Genomic DNA, 14,314 nt, shown 5'->3' on the forward strand with positions numbered 1-14,314 from the left:
TGTGAATGACCTGGTTGTGTCAAGTGATGGGGGAGGAGGAGAGTGCAGGTGTGGGGTGGCTTCCACTGCCAGGCCCACCACCTTCTAAAACATGAAGTTAGTTCCCAAGAAGTAGGAAAGGAAACCTCCTCAGGCGGGAAGGAAGTCCATTCTGCCCCAACCCCAGCAGCAGTCAGCTGCGGAGCTCTCCACTGCTCCATGGCAAGGGGGATCTGAGTCTCCTTGTCTCCCTCTTTTCTCCCTGAGCTGCTTCTGCTTTGAGAAGGGATTGGGAATGGAGAAAGCCACATACCATTCTCTCCAAGGCTGAAAATCAGCTTACCAAGAGGCCATTTTTGAATGTATTTAATGTTACAATACAAAGACAGGCTGCAGTGCTGGTCCTCTCTCCCTGCCCTTGGTGTTGAGGCTGGAGAACCTGCTGAAGATCCTCAAAACAGCCTGGTGGTGCTGAAGGGAGGGAGATGGTGCTGAACGTAGAGCCAGCAAAAGCTGGCCCCACGCTTACTAATCCTAAACTTCAGAAATCTCTTCCTCCTTCCACAGAAGAGGGGAAAGGGAAGGTGTTTTGGATGAAGTTGAGCAGAAGGCCTGACCACCTGTCAGACTCTTTTCTGACATTTTCTAAGAGAGAACAGAAGATATCAAGACAGAGAGAAAGCTGCATGGTCCCTATGCCATTCTCCTAGGAGTTCCCCCCCAACACGTGGACCTCCAAGTAGCTAAAGACTACATTTAAATGTGGCTGAGTTCAGCAACTGCAACTTGAGTTTCCCAACGTGGATGTTTCTGAGCCCCCAGAGATGAAAAAGTCAGGACTTGCTTATCTTTTAGGAAGAATCCCTGCTGGGAGGGAAGGTGGAGTGGTGTCTTGCAACTGGGAGACACTGTGCTCAATGTGTTGATCCCGTCAAGTCCAGGCCCCAACCTCCTCCCAACCTAAGGACCAGTGGAACCAGAACCCAACTTTGGGGGCCTGGGGGCCAGCAGTAGGATATCATGGCAGGCTCAGGAAGCTGTCAGGTGAGATGCTTTATTTTGGTGGTAATTCCATTTATCTTGGTACTTGGACTTTAAGAAATAGCCAGAGGGCTAAATTAAGAAAATATTCCTAGAGGCAGAATGAAATCTTCCCATCTTCTGACAGCAGCAACTACAAATGATAGGCATGCACAATGACTAATTTTAAACACACCAATTTTTTTTATTTTTCAGTGTAAAAATCAAACATGATAAAGAAACCTTGAAAACTATCAGCAGGGTTGTTTTTGACGCGAGGATGCACTCATTATTGCTACATTTCAGAAGCTGACTCTTTAAACAGTCTTTACAGATGAGTAGGGTACCTTACAGTGCTCCAAATGATTGGACTCCAGGTAAAACTCAGAGAATTCAGGAGGGAAGGTCATTGCTGGGCAGGGAGGGCATTTCTGGGAAATCCAGATGAGAGTGCTGTGAGCACAGGCTGTGTCAAAACCGCTCGGCAAGGGCTCCCTCCCTCTCTCCTGGTGGGAAGGCCACCCTGAGCCCCAAACCACGTTCTCCTCCTCCCCCCGCCCCATCATTCTGCAGACAAGGGTCATCCACAGACCACACGTGTGGTGGCTTTGGCAACCAGAAATTAAAAATAAGCTATGGTTTTTCCAGTAGCCAAAATGATCCTTCAAAGCTCACAGACTGAGAACTTGAGCATACAAAACCACAGTCTGGGTGAAGGGATGTCTGCTTTTCAAATGACCTGCTAATTCTTTGCAACCCACAGTAATTTGGTTTCTGTGAACTCACAGAAGCGGTCCTACCAAAAAGGGCCTTGTCTGCTAACCTGGAAAAGTCCTTGTATGAATGAGTCACTGGCAATGGGATCAGTCATTTTTCAGGCTGCCTCATTTTCCTAACATGTTAAAGTGTTTCTTCTCAGTCTTTTTAGGAGAGGGGTAAGCAAAGCTGCAGTTACGTTCAGAGTATGGAGTAGGCCCCACAGATGCACCGAATCGGCTTGGGAGAAGGTGGGTGGCATCATGGGACTGCTCTCCAGGCTTTCTAGAGGGAGGTCAATGGAAAGATGGACAGTGAAGACCATTTCAGGAAACTCTAAGTTGCTTGGGAAATTAATGGTTGAGGGCTCATAGGACAGTAGGGGAGCAAAACTATTCTACTTCCCTGGCTGCAAAGCCGTGAAGTATCTGTAGCATGTGGTTAACTCACATTGGTTCTAAGGCTCAGCATGTTCTCTACTCTTATGCATTAAAAAAAAATGAAGGAAACTGTGTGTTAGAGATCAGTTGCCTCCACTGGCAGCTGAATGACTCTTATGGTCCTAGTATGGTCTTGAATATTTTCCATGTCTTTAAATCTAAATACAGTATATATAGTGGAAAATTTGCAACCATCCAACATAATTTCCCCCCTCCCCCCTCAAAAAACATAACGTTACTCAATAGACAAAATTACATAAAACCTCACAACATCCTTGGGAGGTAGACATTGTTATGACCTTACATTGTTTAATGAAAACATTAACATTCTAGTTTCAAATAACAACTTAATATCAATGTATAAGACAGTCCACTATTGTAATAGTCAGAGGAAACTTGCATCTAACTTCTTCAAAGTGCAAAGACCTTTTTATCATATTGTTGGCATGCTGGGGTCCAGACTATATACAGCTTGGGTACACAGAGGTACAGTCTTGTGTTAAGAACTCAGAAAAGTGTAAAGCCTACACCTCTCTTCTAGGCTCTTGCAAGTCCACAGTCCTTAGAGGCAGCAGTCCCCAGCCCTGGGTTCGTGATCCTTCTCAGAACCGTTCAGTCTTTCGGCCTTAGAGAACAGAGTGCTATTGCTAGGATGGCTCAGGTTTAACCTTTGGTTTCAGGTCAAAATTGTCCTCTTTACAGGCACTTAAATCCCAAATCATTCTGCTTTTCTGAACTCTGCTTATAGCGATTCTCTGAACTATACTTCTGTTTGAGCACAAAAACAGCTCCCGATTCTTTAAAAGATGAGATATCACTGTAGATCTCTTCTCTTCTGTACAGCCTGATGCTATTTTCTAGGACAAAATTTTCGTCACTCCATTTTCTTTTCTCTCCTTGAGCTCACAAGTCCTAATTCTGAGTCTTTGTGAAAGAACTTGGACATCACTGAGGACTCAAATCTTGTGTCCTGGAGTCTCTTTTATTTTTGAGGAAGATTAGCCCTGAGATAACACCTGCTGTCAATCCTCCTCTTTTTGTTGAGGAAGACTGGCCCTGAGCTAACATCCGTGCCCATGTTCCTCCACTTTATATGTGGGATGCCTGCCACAGCATGGCTTGTCAAGCGGTGCCAAGTCCGCACCCGAGATCCAAACCGGCGAACCCCGGGCCACCGAAGCGGAATGTGCGAACTTAACTGTTGCATCATTGGGCTGGCCCCCCCGGAGTTTCCAAATCTCCACTAGAGACCTATTCTCAGTGGGATATACTTTAAAGCTAGGACTTAAAAAATTTAACATTTAACATATCCATTACGGTCTTATTGCCTGCCCTGGGATATATATCAGAAGTACTGCTTTTTCCCTTAAAATATTCTAAACCTCCCATTTAGCCGGGGGGGGGGGGAGGGAGGGAAGGAGGGGGTGTATAAAGCAGAGTTGGAGAATAAGAAGAGTGACACAGAGGCTGTTTGGAAAAACTTCATGTTGATGTGAGATTTGTTAAGAACACAGTGTTTCAACTGAGTACAATTTTGTGTTTTTAAACATTTCTCTTTCCAAGAGAAATCTGGGGTCATTTTATATCTGGGCCTAATGATTACGGGCTAGCAAAATGTTAAGAGCTGCATTCAAAAGGTAATAAGTTCTGTCACTGACAAAGTCAGAAGCTGTCAGGAAAAGCTCAGAATGGGTAACATAGTATAAGATTAGCTAGCTTATCTATGTCAAGGCAGATCTCTTTTTGGGAGAATGACTTAAGGAATCTAAACACTGGTGGGTTTATTAATATTTTTTTTTCCTGGTGGCGGGGGTCATGGAGGAGACACTTCTATTTAGTTCTGGGCCAGTAGAAAATACCTACGCAACACTCCAAACAGTGAGAAGGACCACCTGGAGAGCCAGTTCTCTTCCTTCTCTACCCTCACCCAGATTCTGTCACCTTGGCTGCAAGGAACTCTTCATGGGTTTGGTTGTTTCTCCAATTGTGGCCTCCTGGGTACGTGGTGGTAGGCCTGCCTAATAAGAGGGTTGGTGGGAAATGAAGGAGAGAAGACCTACAAGGCTCACGTTCACAGGGACTCTGGCTGAGAAAGTAAATGTGCTGCCTGAAGCTGCTACACGAATTCAGTTTCCAAGAGGGTCAGATGTGAATCCTGATCCCGCCCTTCTCTCTAGGTATCTTGCTAAGATTCTCTTTCACCCACCCAGCAAGTGGGGGGAGGAGGGCGTTAATTAGTATAAAGAGTACCTACAGAAGTGTTTACCTTTGAGGTGGTAACCACTATATACCACCTGGTTCAACTTTAAGAATGTGGAGTTTCCACATAAAAATTTTCTCTAGACTTGACATGCCTCAACCTAGACTCAGAATGCTACAATGAAAGTGCAGCCTTTGTGAGTGGTCACCCCACTCAGAAAACTGACCTCAGAAGAATGGAAATCATTCAGAAAATCTATTAGTCACAGGGAAAATGAGGGTCATATCTACAAAGAGTCCCCAGGTTAGTGGGATGGTCCTTAGTTTCACTACCTTAAGGTGCAAAAGTTGGTCTCTTCAGCAGACTTTCCCACTAATCTGGTGGAAATGCTTGGTTTCCCTAGCTTTCTTTCCTACTAGTCCTTGCTTCCAAATTCTCTTTCTTTTGTCCGCTGAAGAGTCAACAGGATGTGTGATGTTTTAAGAATATAATAAGCAGCTCCTCTTTCACAATGGGTATAAGCAACCTGGCATGGCTTGGAGCCTACGATTACGGAAATACAGTGATACACTGAAGACTACACACTGAAATACAGCTAGTCTTTTAGCTGAAATCTCAAACATGTTGGGACTGTTGCCATGGAATTTCACAAAATCTTTTTTCCTGAGACAGACGCCATGCTACAAAGAAGGATAAGCCATTTGTGCAGTCTGAGGTGGAACATTTTAATTACTGGCAGCACATGAACGAGTTGAGTTTGAACCTAATGCGTGAGCCCTTTCGAAATATCAAGGCAGATACATAAAACACTAATCTGCTAGGAATTTGGGATTCTTGGCTCTGGTAGAAATGTTCACAAAGCTGACTCTTAATTTGTAAATAGGCTCCATGAAGTTGTCCCTGGAAGCAGAATTTATTTCCCTAACAGAAGTTCTTAAAAAGGGGGAAAAAAAAAAAAGCCTTTGGCAAGCAGCTGCAGGTGCCAGTTTGTGTGTACACTTTGGGGCAAGATCAAAATACCTTCCTGTTTTTTGTTCCTCCCCACCATCCTCTTCACATTCACAACTCAGTGGTTAAAGGAAAAACTTAACAACAGCTACCATTTTCACACCAAAGAAATGTGAAACAGATAATTCATATACATACTCTTCTGCTTAATATCCATACATTAAGAGGCTTAAAAGTTAACTGTGGTTACTGCATAATCACATAAATGTAAAGCTGGAAGGGACCTTACAGAATGTCTGAATTCAACTCATTTTACGGTTGAGGAAACTTAGTCTTAAGAATTAAGTGGTCTGCCCAAAGTCATACAACTAATTAGTGGCAAATATGGAATTAGCAAACCGATTTTGTGACCCCTATTCCAGCGCTAATTTTGTAGTTATCACAGTGCTCTTCCTTGATAGCATGTCCCATAACTCACGGTAAGATGACTGATACATCTGCAGAACCAAGATTAGACTTTCAGGAATCTTTGTGGGACACAGCAACTCCACTGAAAACCGGGGGGAAAACCCCAACCTGTCTGATGGAGGAGAACCCGTCCGCAGAGGTGCTCCCCTCCTCACCCCATCATGAAGTTCAGCTCTGATCTAAACAGCACTCATGGCATCTGTCCCTGATTCCTCTCCTGTGGGGAAGGGGACACTAAGTCACACTTTTTGGACTTTCTGGTATTTTTTGTCAAAAAAATCTTTGGCGAGTTTGCTTTGGGTCTGTACACCGATACTCCATGAAAGAGACCAAGAACTTCAGGTAGCTGGTTTTTTTTTCCCCCGGGTGGTGGTGCTGAAGCATTTCACCCTTCAGAGCCCAGTTCTGCCAGTCTTGATTACAAGAAATGGATGCCGTCACCACAGTGGACAACTTCCTGGAGTTTCAATGATAGTCTATATTTAAAACCATTGGGTCTCCTGGTATAGAATTTCCCCTATAGACGACTGGTTTAGCCCAAAGCAGCTTTTAATTGGAGATGGGAGGGTAATGGGTAGAAGCAGAAGTATCATCAGATGACTTGTTCTTTTTTGGTTTGTGTGATAAGAAATGGATCTGATGCTCGGAGACTGGGGTCTTCAGTTATTGGTAACAGATAACTTATCTTATTGCTGTTCTTTTCCTTATTAATAGACTATAATTTGGAATGGGGAGATTATATCCTAACCCTTCAGCCTTGTGTTAAGTGCAGAAAGGCAAGGCTTCCCAGCAAGGTCAGCTGGTCAGCTCTTCTTCTCTGTGGTCCTGGGCATATGACCAAAAGGCTTTTCCACATATGGCTGATGAATCTCAGAAAGAATGTCTCATGCAGCACAACCAGGGGATTCTTTTGACTCACAACAAACTCCAAGGAAGGCCTGCTCTGTTGCTGCAAAAGATAATGACTAAATACTTCATTGGCTTTTAAATATAAAATTCAAGTCCTTGATGGGAAAACAAAAGTTTCACAAAAGTAGTAACATGACATATCTGCAAACAATTTCTGAATGAACTCAGCGTTTCTCTGTTGCTCATGTGAATATGACCCTTTGGATGCTAAAAATGGTATGGAAAGGAGCTTGGAACTGAGTTTATTTTGAGAGTGATTTATCAGTTTTTAAGAATGATGTTCAATGCTCAGGTGCAAATCATCTCTGGGACCAGATGTTCACTTCAGTGTGGCTCTGTGTTCTCCTCTGGCAATGTGAGACGAGAACTCATACCGATCATGGCTTCGATATCCACACATGTTACACTCAAAAGGGTCACGAAAGCCGTGGCAACCCATGTGAATAGTGAACATCACATAATCCAGGAAGAGGACTCGACAGTGGTCACACCGATACACATCCATCACCTCTCCTTCTTTGTTGATCACTTTGATGGAGTCTCTTGGGCAGATGGGTGGGGGCTTGAGGAGTTCATAAGAGCGGGGGACCTCCTTCAGAAGTGGCATCCCATTGCGGACTCGAGGAGGGACCATGTGATTTTGCTGGTAAGTGTGATTCTGGCGTTCTTCATGGTTGCTGTCAGTGTCCGTGGAGTCATGGCCACTATTATTGGGGGAAAGGCCTCTTTCAGAAGGCAGGCCCTTCTCTGACAGGTGGATGCTCTTCTTTTCCAGGTCTTGGGGAGCACCATTCGGCATCTCAGCACGGGTGAGGGCTATGGGATACATGCTGCTGATAACTGGCACCATCTCTGATGTGGGAGCAGGTGGTGTCTGGACTAAGGGGCGCAGGGCTTCGGCACCGAGATAGCTGATGGCGTTATTGATGGCTTGGTCCATCATTCGGGTCTGTATTATCTCACTCTCCTTCTCGTACATATAGCTGGGATTATAGTTGACATCAAAGCAGTGGCGCTTGTCACCTAGAACAAGTTAAAGAAAGAGTTACAAAAGGAACAACACAAAGGCAGAGAGTTTGTAAATTATTTTCCAGAGTCCTTGAAAAATGAGGAAGGATGTGTTGCCTGCTCAAGAACACCAGCCCAGGCAGAATGGTTCCATACGGTGCTGATGTCTCAGGGGACAGTGGTTGACAGCACGTTTAGCCAGTCAAAATAAATTAAGCCAGCAGGCAAAAGGGAGAGTCAGAGATGTCATTAAGTTGAGGCTATAATGTGATTGTTTCCACTGCTCATGTCAGAGGGGAACCCTGGAGAAAAGGAAGCAAGAGAATACTAGGACGGGATTTAGAGGAGGCAAGGGAGCTACTACTATGCAGGAGCATGGGGGCCTCTGTACTTCTGCTGTTCGTGAACTCTTACGATGCAGTCAATTCCCAAACTCTTATTTTCCTTGCTATTTTCTGCTCGTAATACTAGGAGCCAAGGGGACAGAAGTGCTGCAAAAAGTGGGGATGGTCAGCGACTAGCCTCTTTAAATAGCTACAGAGGTGGAAAAAATAGCCCCCCAAACTCCAACTTAACACTCCCCAAACGTCAGTCACCAGAATGACTGAGATTTAAGTAAAAGAGCTTCAAATGTAGAAAGTTTTAGAAAAGCTCCCTTGATGAAAGATCATGAACTTTGTCCCTTTCATAAAGCGTGTTCTTCTTCTTTTGCTTGAAAAAAATATATCATTGATACATATATGATCATTAGGGCCTATCTCACACTTAACTGAAAAATTTATTTGTGGTCACCCTTTCCTACATCTCATGTCAAACTGCTGAGAAATTTTGAAAACAGAGTTTAGCCACCTTCAGGGCGTGTGGGTGTTGTGTGTTAGAAAACAGAGGCTCTCTGGCCACAGGGAAGGCAGGAGTAGGGTCTGCACTGATGGCAGATGTGCTCAGTGGTGAGCAGCTGGTAGAGAGAAGAGAAAGCAGGGAGGATGTGTCAGGTGCTGGAAGTGAGGCTAAGGTTACTTTTGATGCTCTTTCATTCTGTAGACATTGGATCCTGGAGAGATTTGCTGAACCACATCTGCTTTTCTATAACATTTCCTAGGCATGTTGTGGTTCTAAAACTTGTCACTGCCATACAGGAAAGAGTTCAGTAATGAAAAAACACAGGAAAACAAAAGGATTGGACGAACCAGTTCCTGCTCTTGAGGTGTTTCCAACCTAGTGGGAGAAAAATAAGACCTATATATATGGAATTGGAGAAAAATAAATGACAAAAGTTGTGAAAGGGCTGCCATGCTCTATGGAGGCCTTTGACTTTATTCTAAATGCCAAGTTTGAGGCATTAAATATGTCATCTGTAAACAGAATTATAAGGGCAAGGTACAAATTGTATATTTAAATATTAAGAGAATGCAAAAATTCAGGAGTACTTGGGGAAGGGAAAGCATTCTCAGAAAACGTAAATTTTGAGGAGGGTCTTGATGCACTGGTAGGATTTAGATTTTTGGAGAGGTAGAAGAGACATCCTAATTGAGGGAGGAGCATGAGTGAAGGCAGAGCAGTGGGACTATACAGGACACAAGCAGGGAAGACTAAGAGAGTCTGGCTATAGCTATATCAAGAACTATGAAATAAAGTATTTCTCAAATTTTACTTTTTCCTTCACATTCTGCAATATTCACACACCAGGGTAGTGTGGTGGTTGAGAACTTGATTTGATGCTGGCTCATCAGTTACTAGTTGCGTGATCTTGGGCAAGTTATTTAACCTGTCTATGGCTCCATGTCCTCATGTAAAATGGGGATAATAATTGCATCTACCTCACAGGGTCACTAGTAAGCGCTTACAGCAGTGCCTGGCACGTAGAAAGCACTTGGTAAATGGTAGGGTTTTTGTTTTGTTTGAATCAGCTCACATTTTCTTTCTTTCTTTTTTTGCTAAAGTAAATTTGCTTTTTAAGGAAACTTTATAATCACTAACATAAACAGAGAACCAGAATCACTTGCCACAAATTGAAGGTAAATGAAAAATAAAGAGAGCACAACTAGAAGGAGCTACAACTAGCATATACAACTATGTACTGGGGGCCTTTGGGGAGAAGAAAAAAAAATTTCCCATAATTGTGGATTTGTAAAAGAAAATAAATGAAGACAATGAAACAGAGCACTTTATTAAATTTTGATCAGATTCTACTATGAGTGGTTGGAGACGAAGATCCCCTCTCTCTTTGTTAAAAACAGAGATTACCAAGTATGAGATTAGTTAAAGACCACTAACTTCAAATTAAGTCTAAATCTTTCTCGTTGGTGTAATCAGGGAGATTGAAAGAGAACTAAAAAGAAAATAATTTTCTTGGGGCCAGCTCCGTGGCCGAGTGGTTAAGTTCACGCGCTCTGCTGCGGCGGCCCAGGGTTCGGATCCTGGGCGCGGACATGACACCACTCATCAGGCCACGTTGAGGCGGCGTCCCACATCCCACAACTAGAAGGACCTGCAACTAAGATATACAACTATGTACCGGGGGAGTTTGGGAAATAAAGCAGAAAAAAAAAAAAAAGATTGGCAAGTTGTTAGCCCAGGTGCCAATCAAAAAAAAAAAAAAAAGAAAATAATTTTCTTGCCTGGTGGATCAAGGTTTTTAAATACCCTGTGGGCCTCCTGGCATTCTGCTTTTCACATTTTGGGAGATACTGAAAAAAGATAACACATGGTAGGACCAAATGAGGGGCATTCTGAATGACCCACCATAGGGTTTGGATTTGAACAAACAGCAAACTGTTACGTACCCTTGGGCAAAGGAGGCTTGTGATCAAAATTTATTTCAGGATATTAATGTAACAGCAATGTGTAAGATGGACCAGAACAGTGAGAAACTGGAGCCAGAAAGACCAGCTAAAAGATCTAATCTAATCAGATGGATTTGTCATGCATCCCTACTACCTTAAAGCCAATGTGATAGATTCTAGACAAAACCTGAGAGAAAAAATATGCACAGCAAAACACCCTGCCTTGGCAACTCAATAAAAAGCAACAGAAAAGTAGATCTTGGCCAAAGTAATCAATGGTTCTTATTTTCAACTTCCAGATTGGATACATCTTTGATCAAGAGGAAGAATGAGGCTGAGAACATGAAAGCCAGCTCAGGTCACAAATATTCATTCCCCTGAAAGTGACACAGAAATGATGAACTTTGGTTTCTTGGCCTTTTCAAGGTTTTTGATGATTTTCCAGTGTGGCCAGCTCTACTCAACTCCCCAAATACCAGGGGTCCTTGAGAATCTTTTTATCTTTTCACCTAACAGACAAGCTCCAGAAAGTTTCCGGGGTGGGGCAGGCACATCACAAACTCTGCTTTTATCCTTTCTCCCAAGAGTTTGCTTTACTTAACTAGGCCTATAATTTCAGAACCTATACCACCTGCAGCATATGTCAGAAAACAGCTGAGTGCTAAAGTTGTAACAGGCAAAACATTAAGAGGAAAATAAACCCCTGGATGAGTGGAAATATGTGACTGAGTTCTGTGGTTAAGGCAGACCATCGTTCATTGTTAAGAGGATGGGAGAGCCTCAGATCTTCACGTGCACGCAACCTGCAATCATCAGATCCCCTCATCTCTGAGTTACGGTAAGTTGAGTAGTGCAGATGATTATCAGTCACCTGTAGACACGATGACTCAATGTGTATGAAACTCAGAAGGGGTAAGCTACAGTAATTGAAAAGCCAAAAGCTCACGTTTCTTTAGTAACACACTCATAAAAAAGGTTAGTCAAACCACAAGAGTGTAACTGCTCCCAAACCTGCATGGCGCCTCTAGTCCAGTTTCTAGTCAAAATTGTACCACACCTTTGAATGATTAATGATAGCAGCTTCCGGCTGAATTAGAGGTTTTCTTCCAATGAAAATATAAGCAGCAACAGAAAGTCTTAAGTTTAGATACCAAGGCTGTCTGGTTGGGCCATTCCCTACCTGTGATTCTTTTTAAAGGTGCCAATCCTTAATATCCATGCTTTGGTAACTCTGAGCAACCGCCTGACCTGAATTGCTGCCATGTGGTGAGGGCATATGATTGTTGGCTTCTAGGTGCGAGCTTGGAATTACAAAATCACAGTCTAGAGATAAAAGGGACCTTAACTGAGCATGTGGATTCAGACCTCTGCCTCTGGGGTCAAAGGATAAGATCCACCACCCTAATCTGTTTACTTCTGGTCTTTATACTTCACAGTTCCTAGCCCTGTGCTTTATACATAATACTAATAAGAATAGCTACTATTTATTGAGCCCCTACTATAAACCCAGTGCTGTCTTAGGTACTTCATATATTGTCTCATTCTACCTAAGATGAATTATCATTTCTTAGTCAGATGAAGAATCTAAAGTGTAAACATGTTGATTAACTTTCCAGTTACCCAGTTGGTAAATAGAGAACTAGAATGCAATCCAAGGCCCCATATATCTCAGTATATGTTCGAGTGTTAACTGCTGTTTCCCAGCTGCTACCGTGCCCATGGCTGCACAATCCTACCACTGGCAGTGACTTCAGATTCTTTGTTGGGATGGTTCCCATACGCAGTGGAAAAGCAACTGTGCTTTGTTCCATATGGACTAGCACATGCATTCAAGAAATGTCTATAATGCACAGAGTTGTTGCAATGTCTATAAAGTGCTTACAGAGTGCTTGGCATATGTAAGCACTCAGTAAGTGATATATTGTTATTATTATTATTATAATTATATGCCTCACACCTTGTTAGGTGCTTTGAGGAATATAAATATAACTGCAATCCAATAGGAGATGCAGCATTTACACAATTTCATTATAGACCAGTATCCTTAATGCTATGTGGTGGAACAAAGTATAGAGTAGCCAAGAGAGCAGAGAGAGGAAAATACAGACCACTTCTCAAATGTGCCACCTGTAACATGGGTAAATATTAATCTATGCTTTTCTTAAAGTCTTCCTATAATCTGAGGTGGTGGTAGTGATGATGGTGGAGACAGTCATATATATCACAAAAAGCAGAGTGTTAAACTTGCCTGAGTGCAGAAGGAGGACAGAACCGAGAGAGCTCAGCAGAGTATTGGGAATGTGGACCATGTGTACTTTTTTTTGGGCAGGGGGAGATTCACCCTAAGCCAACATCTGTTGCCAATCTTCCTTTTCTTTTTTTAATTCCTTCCCCGCCACCCCAAAAGGCCCAGTAGATAGTTGTCTATAGTTTAAGTTCTTCTGGTTCTTCTATGTGAGCCGCTGCCACAGCATGGCTACTGACAGATGAGTGATATGGTTCTGCGCCCAGGAACCAAACCCAGGGCCGCAGAAGCAGAGTGCGCCAAACTTTAACTGCTAGGCCATCCGGGCTGGCTCCCACGTGTACTTTTAAGGGCAGATGTGAGGGAGGGCGTTCCAGACAGAGCGCACGGAAAGAACGATTACATAGAAGTGGGAAAGTATTACATAGAAGTGGGAGTAGTTCACTGTGGCTGAATTAAAGGATCAGTTGGCTGAAATGATAAAATTAGAAAAGATAAATTGGAAACAGATTGCGGAAGGCTCAGAACGCTTGAGTGGTTTGGATTTTCTTCCAATGGGGAGCCTTTGAAAGGTTTTTTTGAAGAGGGGAGAAAAATGATTTGAACATTAGAAAAATAACACAATTCCAATATTACAGTCATCATGATGGGTTAATGTGAAATATTCAGGTTTTCTTTAAGTCTTTAAGTTTCTTCGAGTCACTTAAATATATTTGCTGCTATCTTCATACAATTTCTCATGTGTATTATCACTTACTCTTACTGCAAGCACATGTCAAAAAAAAAAAAAAAGGCAGGTAAGTAGGGTAAGTGGAATATCTGATGATAATTATGGCTCTGATCTCAATCTTATTGAGACTAAAGTGACTAACGCTTCTTCCAGGAGGACGAAAGCAGAGGGGAGCCACAGAACAAGAAGCAGGAAGGAGGAGAGAGAACAGAGAGAGCTGTGGGGGTGGTGGTGAGGAAAACTGAGCTGGAGACCACATTTTGTTGCTGCAGAAGCCTTTGTCCTCTGAGACACTGTGAAGTGCTATTTGGATGTCATATGTCCTGATGGAGTCACCAGTGGAAGACAGTTCTTTTCTCAAGAAAACATACCCTTGAGAGAGAATGACTGCCCTTCTTCAAGGACTTTTCTCCCACTAGCTTTCAATGACTAGCCTCCTCCCTGTCCAAAGCCCCCAGATAGCAGACATGACATGCGTTGCTGTGGCTGACCTCCCAGAGAAGCTTTCTTGTGCTGCAGAAGCAGACTTGTGCTGCACCACTTTATAGACCTAGGTTCTGGCCCTGCTCTGTCACCTACCAGCTGTGTTTCTCCATCTTTCCCATCCTTCTTCCCTCCTTGGTAAAAGAACTTCACTGGGTGGCTCCGAATCTCTCTTCAAGTTCTAAAATGCTATGACTTTGTAATGCTCATAGGATAATGGATTTCAGCCCTTTGGGAAGGGGTAGGAGAAGATACTTTTTGCTCTTAGAAACAGGTATTAAAACTACTTCCTGTCACTCTGTTAACCAAAGCAGACAATCTCTCATTAGTTACTTCACGGGGTGA

The 14,314-nt window shown here is 43.1% G+C and overlaps 1 protein-coding gene across 6 annotated transcripts in view; it reads right to left on the reverse strand.

The window, feature by feature from the left end:
• Nucleotides 1-1,183: 1,183 nt before the first annotated feature.
• The window catches only part of IKZF3 (IKAROS family zinc finger 3), an 85,206-nt gene continuing 72,075 nt past the window's right edge, over nucleotides 1,184-14,314 (reverse strand). For 3 of the 6 annotated variants that reach the window (XM_044745332.2, XM_014833843.3, XM_014833845.3), the window contains one exon: nucleotides 3,995-7,743. In XM_044745332.2, the coding sequence (XP_044601267.2) occupies nucleotides 7,040-7,743 (704 nt within the window). In that variant the 3' untranslated portion in view covers nucleotides 3,995-7,039. Of the gene's footprint in view, nucleotides 7,744-14,314 lie in introns of all 6 variants that reach the window. The other 3 variants (XM_070483192.1, XM_044745333.2, XM_014833846.3) reach the window with 2 other exon arrangements.

This window comes from Equus asinus, chromosome 13, assembly GCF_041296235.1.
Source record: "Equus asinus isolate D_3611 breed Donkey chromosome 13, EquAss-T2T_v2, whole genome shotgun sequence".
NCBI classification, from domain to species: domain Eukaryota; kingdom Metazoa; phylum Chordata; class Mammalia; order Perissodactyla; family Equidae; genus Equus; species Equus asinus.